The sequence below is a fragment of the Pelodiscus sinensis genome, chromosome 5, assembly GCF_049634645.1.
Source record: "Pelodiscus sinensis isolate JC-2024 chromosome 5, ASM4963464v1, whole genome shotgun sequence".
Taxonomy (NCBI): Eukaryota; Metazoa; Chordata; order Testudines; family Trionychidae; genus Pelodiscus; species Pelodiscus sinensis.
The window spans coordinates 88,523,229-88,533,462 of record NC_134715.1 but is presented as its reverse complement, the minus strand read 5'-3'; the positions used below and the strand labels follow the sequence as shown (position 1 = coordinate 88,533,462).

The 10,234-nt window shown below is 41.6% G+C and overlaps 1 protein-coding gene across 4 annotated transcripts in view; it reads left to right on the top strand.

The window, feature by feature from the left end:
- Positions 1 to 8,856: 8,856 nt before the first annotated feature.
- GABRB1 (gamma-aminobutyric acid type A receptor subunit beta1) overlaps positions 8,857 to 10,234 on the top strand; it is a 246,551-nt gene continuing 245,173 nt past the window's right edge. For all 4 annotated transcript variants that reach the window (XM_075930483.1, XM_075930481.1, XM_006111940.4 and 1 more), the window contains exons 1-3: positions 8,857 to 9,519; positions 9,671 to 9,762; positions 10,038 to 10,105. In XM_075930483.1, coding sequence (XP_075786598.1) covers positions 9,440 to 9,519; positions 9,671 to 9,762; positions 10,038 to 10,105 — 240 coding nt within the window. In that variant the 5' untranslated portion in view covers positions 8,857 to 9,439. The remainder of the gene's footprint in view (positions 9,520 to 9,670; positions 9,763 to 10,037; positions 10,106 to 10,234) is intronic.

The window sequence follows — 10,234 nt, the reverse complement described above, 5'->3', positions numbered from 1 at the left end:
CCACTCCTAGCTTTTCCCTGCTTATCCGTGTCTTTACCTGAACCTTGGAGTTGTGATTCCTCATGGCTTCTTCTTACCAAGCTACAGAGATGCTTCCTCAAAACCATTCCCAGCCACTCTGCCGCAATGGGATGTATTTCAAACAACCGCTCTGTCTCCCACTTTCAGGCAGTCAGTATCTCCCTCCTTCAGTCAGGCAACTGTCACCCCTGGCCTCCTTCAGAGACTGGGGTTGTACTTCAGGTAATCTCTCTGCCTCCTGCCTTGTGAGTATCAGGATCTCCATTCTTCAGACAGATAGGAATTCCCCCAACTTTCCTCCTCCAAGCTGGGGCTTAGGCCAGCTGTAAAGCCTAGTCACCTCCTGTGAGCTGGACCTTTTCCCCCATTTAGCCTTCCACTTTGGGGGTTTCAGCAGGAATGCTTTCTCCGGCTGGTGCCAACCTTGCTATGAGAGAGGAAGAGGTGTGTATGCTGGCCTCCTTTCTGGAACTCATCCCAATTCAGTGGGAGAGTGGAGCACCTTGCCTTGCCCTCTGTGCAAGGCTCCTGGTCGTGGCCGTTAAAGAGACAGTAACAGCATTCCTCCAAAACTGTTTTTATTCCTGTGGATATTTCCTCTCTCTCTCAATTTCTCCTCCACTTAGAAGATCACCCAAAATCATCAAAGAGCCACTCTATGTGACAGGGGTAAGCTAACTCCTAACCATCACTATCCTTAAGGAGCATATCACCCCATCATAAGCCCTGATGGAAGAAGTTGTCTAGAATATGGACTGAATTTGTTTAGCAGCTGTCTGAAATAGTGAATCTCTTTGGTGTCCTGACCCCTCCTCCTTCCTGCCTAGCTTCACTGATTTTATAGGCTACAGCCCAGTGTATGCCTTACAGTGAAAGAAGGGATGAAAGCAGGTTGCAGTGCTGCATCAGTGATCCTGGTGGACTTCCTGCACCAAAGATCCTGCACTCTGAGTTCCAGAAGGCCTGACATAATGAATGTGATCCCTAATGTTTAAAAGGAAACCTTGAATGATACCTAAAAGGTGACATAGAAATAAAAGATTGATGTAAAATGAAAAATACCTCTTGGACAGAACGAGGAACATTTTAATCTGAGAAATACTAATTCCAGGTGTCACCAAATCAGCAAACTTGTTTAATAATATGTGGCCCTAACTTGGCTCATCCAAGTATCTCAATGACATATTTTTTTAAAGATTTACAGTCCATTAATTTTCCTACATCATTCTGTACTTCAATTTTGTGGTAGACTAATTTATGATACTCATTTAAAAACAAAACCATACACACATATATATTTTTAAATTCCAGAAAGCCATTTTGTTTCTTAGATTTATGTCTAATAGACCTTATAAATCTTAAACAGACTGGAACAGAGGGCTGAAAAAAAGGAATTAAAAATTAACATTGGTGACAGTCCAATGGAAAAGATTGATATGAATGTAATAAAAGCCACCTCTAATACAAGGCAAAGACTTGTGCACTTCTAAATCAAAGCAGCCACAGAAGTTAAATTTCCTTTTATAGATTTTAAAAGCAAAAGACAATGATTTTAGGGTCCTGGATCCAAACTGAGGCACCTAAATAAATGGCCTAATTTTAAAAAACACTAAGCACGCAGCAGTTTTCATGAGACCTAATCCAAAGCTAATTTAAGTTAATGGAAAGACTCCCATTTACTTTACAGTATTGGGGTTTGGATCAGGTTTCTCGATTCCAATGGGAACTGCAGGGCTCAGCACTTTTGCAATCAGGCTACTTAGTCAGATGCCTAAATCGGAACTAGAACCTAATGCTATTTTGAATATCTTGTCCAAAAAGTCACTAGTTCAGAGAAATGTTAGAGATGCACCACTTGTTCTAGTAGTTACCATAAAATTTAGCCCTTAACTAAGTTCAGAGATTTCAGAGAACCCTTGTACCCTCAAATCAGTCTTCTTAACAAATAACAGCTAGCAGTGATACTAATGACTAGAAAAGAAGAGTTTTTGTTGAAATGGAAGAAAGCAGATTCTCTCACAGTAATGACTTGGAAAATATGCTGTCAAAAACAAAAGTTTAAATGTTATCAAAATTTGCCATAAAGCAACTGAATATTTCACTAGATAACAGCATAAATAAGACTGAGTCCTGCTGTTATTGGTTTCCCTTTGCAGGCCTCCAGAAAGGATGGAAGATCAATCCTGCCCACAGTATTCACACTGGGCTGGACCAAAATCCCTTCTAGAACTCCTGCTGACATTGTATGATTGCATCCTGCTTCTACAGTGGGACAACTATTCGAAGCACCATATAGATTCTAATGTATCAAGCTTCTGATTATGAGATGCTCTTTTCCATGTCTACCAAGTGCAAGCCGCTCAGCTGGACAGTTAAGATGCACTGAATGTGTGCAGAGAACCCATGCTATATGGCCAGGTAGTCTTCCTACCTAACTTGTCCTCCACATGAGGATTGAAGGATATATGACCCTGCATTTGATTCCTGCTGGGCATCCATATCTTCAGTTTTTAGCATCATTCTTCAACCACAGTGGTCACCATAATATGACTATTGAAAGGACTATATATTTAACAAATGCCTTTCAAGCAAACATTTGATCCAGCTGCTGCTTAGTCACCATTATAACAATGTGATGTCTCAGTTACTCTGAAGATGATTCTATATATAAGTACTTATAACACTAGAACCTGAAGAATAAGAATAATCACTGAAGCTGTGTGAGAGGAGATACATTCTGGTGAGCTAAGCAGATTGACTGTCTCTCTGTCACATAACCTAGTATGATTTCCAAGTGCTCTTTAATAAATCTGAAATGATCATCAAACAAGACACAGTCCTCCAAAGCAGCTTGGTAAATAAGGTGTCTGTCAAGAGCTGGCCATTCAGAAGACCTTATAACCACTCCAAGGAAGATCCTTTTTTCAACACTTCAGATGAGCAATGTCAGTTTATCATGTATATGTCTGACACAGCAATGATCAGAAACATTCTATTAGCCTTCGGTAGGAAGAATTTTTCAAAAAGAGTTATACTCAATCAGCACAAATTATATACATTCCCAAAGTCACATGAATGGTGTTGAAATATGCCCAATTTAAGTAGTGTACTTTCAAAATTATTTCAAAACGGCGTAGCTGAAGGACTGTTAGATAAAAAAAATAAATTATCATCAAATGAAATATTATAGAAAGTAATAAAGGAAAAGAAACATGAGCAAAAGAACAAAGAGTAAAAGTCCAAAAAAGGTTATTTAAAAAGAATTTTCAAGGAACAGAAGCTACAAGAGGATAGATAGCTACAATATTATAGAAAGTAGGTAGGACTCATTTGTTTGAAATGTTCTCCCAATCTGTCATTCATTCTCATAAACTACCCATGCTGTGGGTTTTAGAGGTAGTCATGACAATGTTCTTATTTCTGTAATACTCATGCCCTTCTATGTCTCCCAGAGTAGCAAAGTCCATTAGTGAAATAGCTAAGGTCACGGAAATTGGCACGAGAGTTTATATGAATTTACATTTCAATATAGCTGTGGTTTTCAAATACTGTGGCCTAGTTCCACAAAATAAATAAATAAATAAATCTGGCTTTTTCTGCTAAATAAGCTCTCACAACATTGTGGGATCCTAAAAAACATCAATTATACATTCTGAGGTCACTGCACCCAGCACTATCTAGAGCACAAATGTGGGGGTTGAATTTGAGAAGGATAAATGTTATCTCTGCTGAGTTACTGAGCAGGGAAATATTTAGAAAGACATCAGTGAAATAACAGATTGTTGTACAAGCCCTGATTAGTCAGTGTAAAATTTCTTGGAGTAGCTCAGGATAATTAATAGCATAAATCCATATAAGGTTAAAAAAAATCCTCTCCTGAATGCAGGATCAGTTACTTTTCCTGAGCAATAGAAACTGAAAATATGTTAATATTTTAGCATATTAATGACTAGTTAATAAGCTAAAACAAATAATTAGTACTTTTGAGTGACAGTTCCAGTGACAAATTACTCCAAGAAGCAGAGCACTACACAAATTTATCATCAAACCTCAGATATTTAGAGATGGTAAGTAATGCAATGCATTTCCAGCAAATATCCTTTCAATGTTTTAATTAATTTGCTGCAACCATATTCACACTCCTTTTTCCATTAGCTTTGAAAAAAAAAAGAGTAAATTTTCCTGGCACAAATGTTCACAGAAAGAGCTATAGTAATGTTTAAAGGGAACCTTCTCTCCAAAGAGAGGTCACAGTTGGTTAGGGGAACCAGACAGAGACACTGGTCTGCCAACAGAGGTGGGGGCAAAGAGGGAAGTTGCCCCGGGGCCCAGTGATTCGAAAGAGGTAGGGCTTCCGATCACCACCACAGCTAAGGATGAACTGAGTGTGCAGCCAAACAATTGGCTACACCTTTTAGTCAATAGCAGTTAGAGATAATGGATTTAAAAACACCACAGAGTTTATGCTCATGTCTATTTTATCTTAAGCGCTACCATCTTTTGATGGTAACTTCAGAAGGCCTTGCTTCTTTAGACACCTTACTAGATGTCCATGTCTCTATAGGGGTGTAAACAAATTACCAGGCCCGAAGGCAAGGTATGGGGGGTGGTTCCATGCTCCCAGAAGAGGCAGCACCTCAGATGGAAGGTGGGGGGGCTGAAGGCTGGTTGAAATATAGCAAAAGGAGAGGCAGTGTGCTACCCCTTCACATATATGGGACCCTGTGGACAACCTGTTCTAGGGAGTACACTACATTCCACCGGAGGGACATTAAACTTTGATAGTGCCCACTGAAATGGGAACATCTTAGGATAAGGGGATGGCCACTTTTTTCCAACTTCTTGGTGGGGGGGGGGGATGAGGGTGCTGGCTGGAATTTGGAAAGTGGAATATCGCTAAACAAGAGAACAAAGATATCAGGTGTTAATGCTGGGTCTTAAAAACCACAAAGCTGGAGACATGGGATTGCGTGTGGTGGTGGTAGTGGTGGAACTTAAAGGGACTGACAACAAAAACTTTGGGCAAGAGAAAGAAACAGAAGAGCCTCCTTTTTTTATGCAAGGGGCTTCTTTTTAATTGCTGGACCATTCAAAGAAGAAGAAAACTGGCTGCAGAGTAGAGGGAGGGAGAAAGACCATCATGAAAGAGAATCATTTGGAAAAACATTTGCAGAGCAGGAAAATCATAGACTTTTTAGATGACTCTTACCCAAGAATGCTCAATAGTGGAGAGGAAACTGAGGCAAGGAACATAAGAATGGCCATACTACCCCAGTATCCTGTCTGCTGTCAGTGGCCAATACCATATGTCCCAGAGGAAAGGAACACAACAGGTAATTCTCATGTAATCCCTCTCCTGTCACCCATTTCCAGCTCCTAACAAACAGAGGCTAGGGACATCATTCCTACCCATCCTGGCTAATAGATATTGATGGACCTAACCTCCATGAATCTATCTAGCTCTTTTTTGAACCCCGTTAAAGTCTGAACAACTGAACTCAGAAATGTAATGGGACTGGTCTTTCACATTGTAAATTGGATTCATGACCGAGCCCTTAATCACCATCAATTTCAGTTACTGCTTGATTAAGTAGTTTCCAAATACCCTGATCTATTACTGCACAATGTTCACTGGTTATCATGTGGCAAAGTTTTGTCTCATTTTGCCACCTGCATTAATGAGATTAAGTCATTTTTGGATATGAAGGATGTCAACACACCGAGTTTTCAGACTGTGACTGGTTGCTCAAATTTTACTATCTCATCAACATTACCGGTCATTTGAATGAGTTGAACCTTGGGCTGCAAGGGCAAGGAAATAGAGTCCTAACTCAACAGCATGCAATGTTTGGATTTGAGTCAAAATTGACTGTCTTCATCAAAAATATTGACATGGGCAAACTAGCACATTTTGAAAGATTATGAATGTTTCATGATTCGTATCAGAGAAAGAATCCAAATAATGGCCTTGATTTGCAGGAACTTGCTAGGCTTTTTTCTGGTCTCCTGATAGCATTCAAGTCTCATTTTGTTGACTTTTGCAAATACAGTGCTCTGTTTAAGTTTATGATTCATCCACATGAAGTATCTGTGGAAGAACTGGATTTGGCAGTCATTTCAGGCATCTTGGTCATCGATTTGAAAATGGAAATAGATTTAAATGAGTCAGATATCTAGGTGGAAAAATTCGTCAAGCTGAATTCTGATATAGAATGTCTTGCTCGACAACATACAGAATTGGCAAAACTGCACAAATGGGCTGATATGAAAAAATTGGAGCACTATGATAGTCTGATTCTGCAAAATTGGAAGGAACTTCCTGACATACACCACCATGCAGAATGTCAGCTTGGGCTTACTTTTAATGTATGGCCCCACCTATATGTGTGAGCAGACTTTCTCTCATTTGAATCACATCAAAAGTAGTTTGAGCTCAAGATTGCCAAAAGAGAGGCTGAATGCGGGCATGAAACTGAATTTGACCAGTTATGATATAAACTTCAAAGAAATATGTGAAAAGATACAGCAGCAGAAGTCCCATTAAATAAAGTCCTTAAGTACAACATTTCATTTATGCTATTATTAATCATGTCAATTATTAGTCATATTAAGTAGTGTATTTTCAGTCATACAAGTGGGCATTCTTATATTAGCTCTCTGTTGACCACTTGTTCTGAATTTTGATGTAGTTTTTGGCTCTTTGGTTTGAAAAGGTTGTGGAACCTTGCCATAACAAAAACACAAACTACTACTACTTTTAGGCAGAGATGAGTTTATACCCTAAGTTGAAATCATGTGCCAATTGTCCCCGTATCTGTGGTCTCCGGATCCAGAATTTTGGTTCAACCCATTACAGGAATAGGGTCCATGTGCCTGATTTGGGTTGAGATCTAAACTTCTTCAAGGTCTAGGAATGCTCAAATGCAGGATGCTTAATTTGGGACTGTTTATTACATGAAAAAAACAGGTTTAGGCAAAACTTGGTTTAGACAAAATGTTTAGAGGACCTCACTGAGTACCTGTTTTTGGCAAAGCTTTCTTCCCCTTCCCACTTGCGTGTGGATTTGTAGTGGTTTAATATAATGTCGATCATGTCCTTTGACCTCCCCCGCCTGTGTGTTTTTACGGGTATGGCTACACTTCACGCTTATTTCAAAATGAGCTATTCCAGAATTGTTATTCCAAAATAGCTTATTTCAAAATAATACATCTACACTGCAGGGAAGCCTCAGAATTAGTCTGAGGCAGGCTTCCCTAATGTAGACGTGCTATCTTGATTTAGAGCCCCAGGAGGCACTGGGGAGGAATAACTTAGACCGGCCCTGGTGAGGGGCTATTTCAAAATAGCAGCAGTGGAGAATCTACATAAGCCTTATTTTAAAATAGCTATTTCGGAATAGTAATAGAGATGTAGCTGTGTTAGTCTGGTCTTGCTGAAACAAAAGACAGGATTATGCAGCACTTTAAAGACTAACAAGCTGGTTTATTAGGTGATGAGCTTTCACGGGCCAGACCCACTTCCTCAGATCAAATTATGGAAGAAAATTGGCATGACCATATATACCAAAGGGATACAATAAAAAAAATAAACATATAAAATTGACAAATCAGATTTTAGAACTGAGGGGGAGGGGTATGAGGGGGAGGTTAGTGTCTATGAGTTAATGATATTAGGGGTGATAATTGGGGAAGCTATCTTTGTAATGGGTAAGGTAGTTAGCATCTTTGTTAAGGCCCATTTGTAAAGTGTCAAATTTCAGCATAAATGACAGTTCTGAGGTTTCCCTTTGTAGTCTGGTCTACAGTCTCTTTGGAGTAAGATACATGTAGTGAGGTCATTGAGACAATGCCCAGTCTGGTTGAAATGACAAGAAACTGTTTTTTCTTTGTGAAACTGTCTGATGTCTGATTTGCGGGCATTAATTCTTTGGAAAAGTGTTTGAGAAGTTTGTCCAATATTCATAGCAAACCGACACTGTTGGCATATTTCGGAATAGGCATTATTCCTGTGGAATGAGGTTTACAGATTTCAGAATAAGCCCTCTGTTGTATAGGAATTATTTCAAAAGAACAGACTAGCTGTGTAGCTGTTTGCATTGTTATTTTGAAATAACACTAATTATCTCAAAATAATGGTGCAATGTAGACACACCCTAAGATTAAATATTAATGCCCCCTGGTGTTCAGGATCCCTGGCATTTCGGCCTTGGGAATCAAACATCCAAATTGCTGAGGATGGACGCTCTGCATTACCTATGGAAAGCCCATTTTTGCAACTCCAAAGCTACTTGTTGCCCTATTACAATTATTTCTGCACTTCACACTCAGGAGGGAAAACAAACACTCATCTCGGTGTGAGCAGACTGCAGTCACGGATCACTAAAGCATCTTCCTGCTGTGGTGAAAGGGGGCGGATTGGAGCAGTCACATTCCTCCTCATCAACACTGAAGGAATGGCTGGAAGGAAAATAACAGGCTCGGTCTTTCAAGTGCCTCTTCCCATCCCCTCAGCGTTCTCAGTCACGTAAAACCCGCTGGGAGAGGGGAGAGCTGGGGCGACACCCGTGTAGTACTGCACGCGGTGCCACAGCAAGCCTGTTGCAGTGATGTGTGTGTGTGAGAGTGTGTGTCCATGATGCACACCTAGGAGTCCTTCCTAAATGTGTGTGCCACCCCTCGGGAGCCACAAAAGCTACACAACAAAGGGGCACAACCAAGGCAGAGTGGAGGCTGCACTAGGAAAGCAGCGAGGGAGAGCGGTAGTAGCCATCCGGGGTTGCGCGGTGTGGGTCTGACAGTTTTGCTGATGAATAGCGGGGAGGGGTGTACGTGCCATTTATGTGATGGCTGTAGCTGCGTGTCTGTTACAACAGAAGCTTTTGCTCCAGCCACAAACATAATCAGAGAACCGGTCGTTGGCTCGCTGCTTCTTTCATTTCACCTCCCTCATCAGAGAAACGGTAACCAGGTCTGCCCCGGGACCCTTGCACCGGGACTGACTGCGGTGGGAAGCCTCTACTATGACCCGCACCATTTCCTGTGCTCTTCCCTCCATCCGGATCGACTGTCTCCAGTTGCAGTGGACAACCGGGGACTGTCCACACTAGAAGCCAAGCGCCGCCTGGTTCTGTCTGAGACCACCACGCTGGGCTCAACTGGTGTGGGGAAGAAAACTCGTCTGCCACCGCAGGTACTTTTCTGAGCTGCCCCGAGAAGCCTGGCTGAGGCGATCGGGAACTTTCAGAGGCTTGGCTCGGTTGACTGTTTTACACAAAGGGTTTTCAAGGCAAAAGGTGTCTTTTGAGATCAAGCGAGCTCCGCGCATGCGTCGGCCTGTTGGGAATTATTGCTGTGCCTTGGACTAAGTTGCATTCCGTGGATCTTCGCCGAAACGCCAATTCTTCAGACCGAGTTAGGAATGTGGACAGTTCACAGGCTAGAGTATTTTGGGATTCTGTCGCTCCAGGTGATGATAGCCATGGTGTGCTGCACGCAAAGGTGAGCGTTATCCCCGGGTGTATTCTCTCTGGGTGTATTGGTGAGTGTGCAGATTGTTGATTCATTCTTTTTGGAGGTGTACGTGCGTTTGTTTTTCTGTCTGCCCGCACTTTTTACCGCTGATACTGAATCCAACCCTTCTTCCCTTCAGCGTTAATGAGCCTAGCAACATGTCATACGTGAAAGAGACCGTGGATAGATTGCTCCATGGATACGACATTCGCTTGAGGCCAGACTTTGGAGGTAATCTGTCAGTTTTTTTCAACCTGTAACAGAACCGTGTTGCATGTCCTGTAGAGCAGAGGGGAACGTCAGTTCCAATCCAAATTGGTTTTTGTAAACGGTTGTGAACTAGTTTATGACCACGTATGCGCACACATACACCCCTCCTGATGTACCCATCCCAACGCATACAAACACACATATGTATATATGCCACTACAACACAACCAAGCACAGGGATGGTGCTTTTAAAGGCACGTGATGTGCATAACAAATCTCCCTGTTGGCGTTTGTAGGTGCTCCAGTTGACGTTGGGATGAGGATAGACATTGCTGGTATAGACATGGTCTCAGAGGTCAACATGGTGAGTACACGCTCTGAAGTAAACAGAATATCTAAAACTGGTACATTCTGTGCCTGCCCCTTAGGGAGGGGAGATCCCAGAATCATGTCTCAGTAGCATTTTCTTTCATGCCAGAGCAAGAGGCGATGA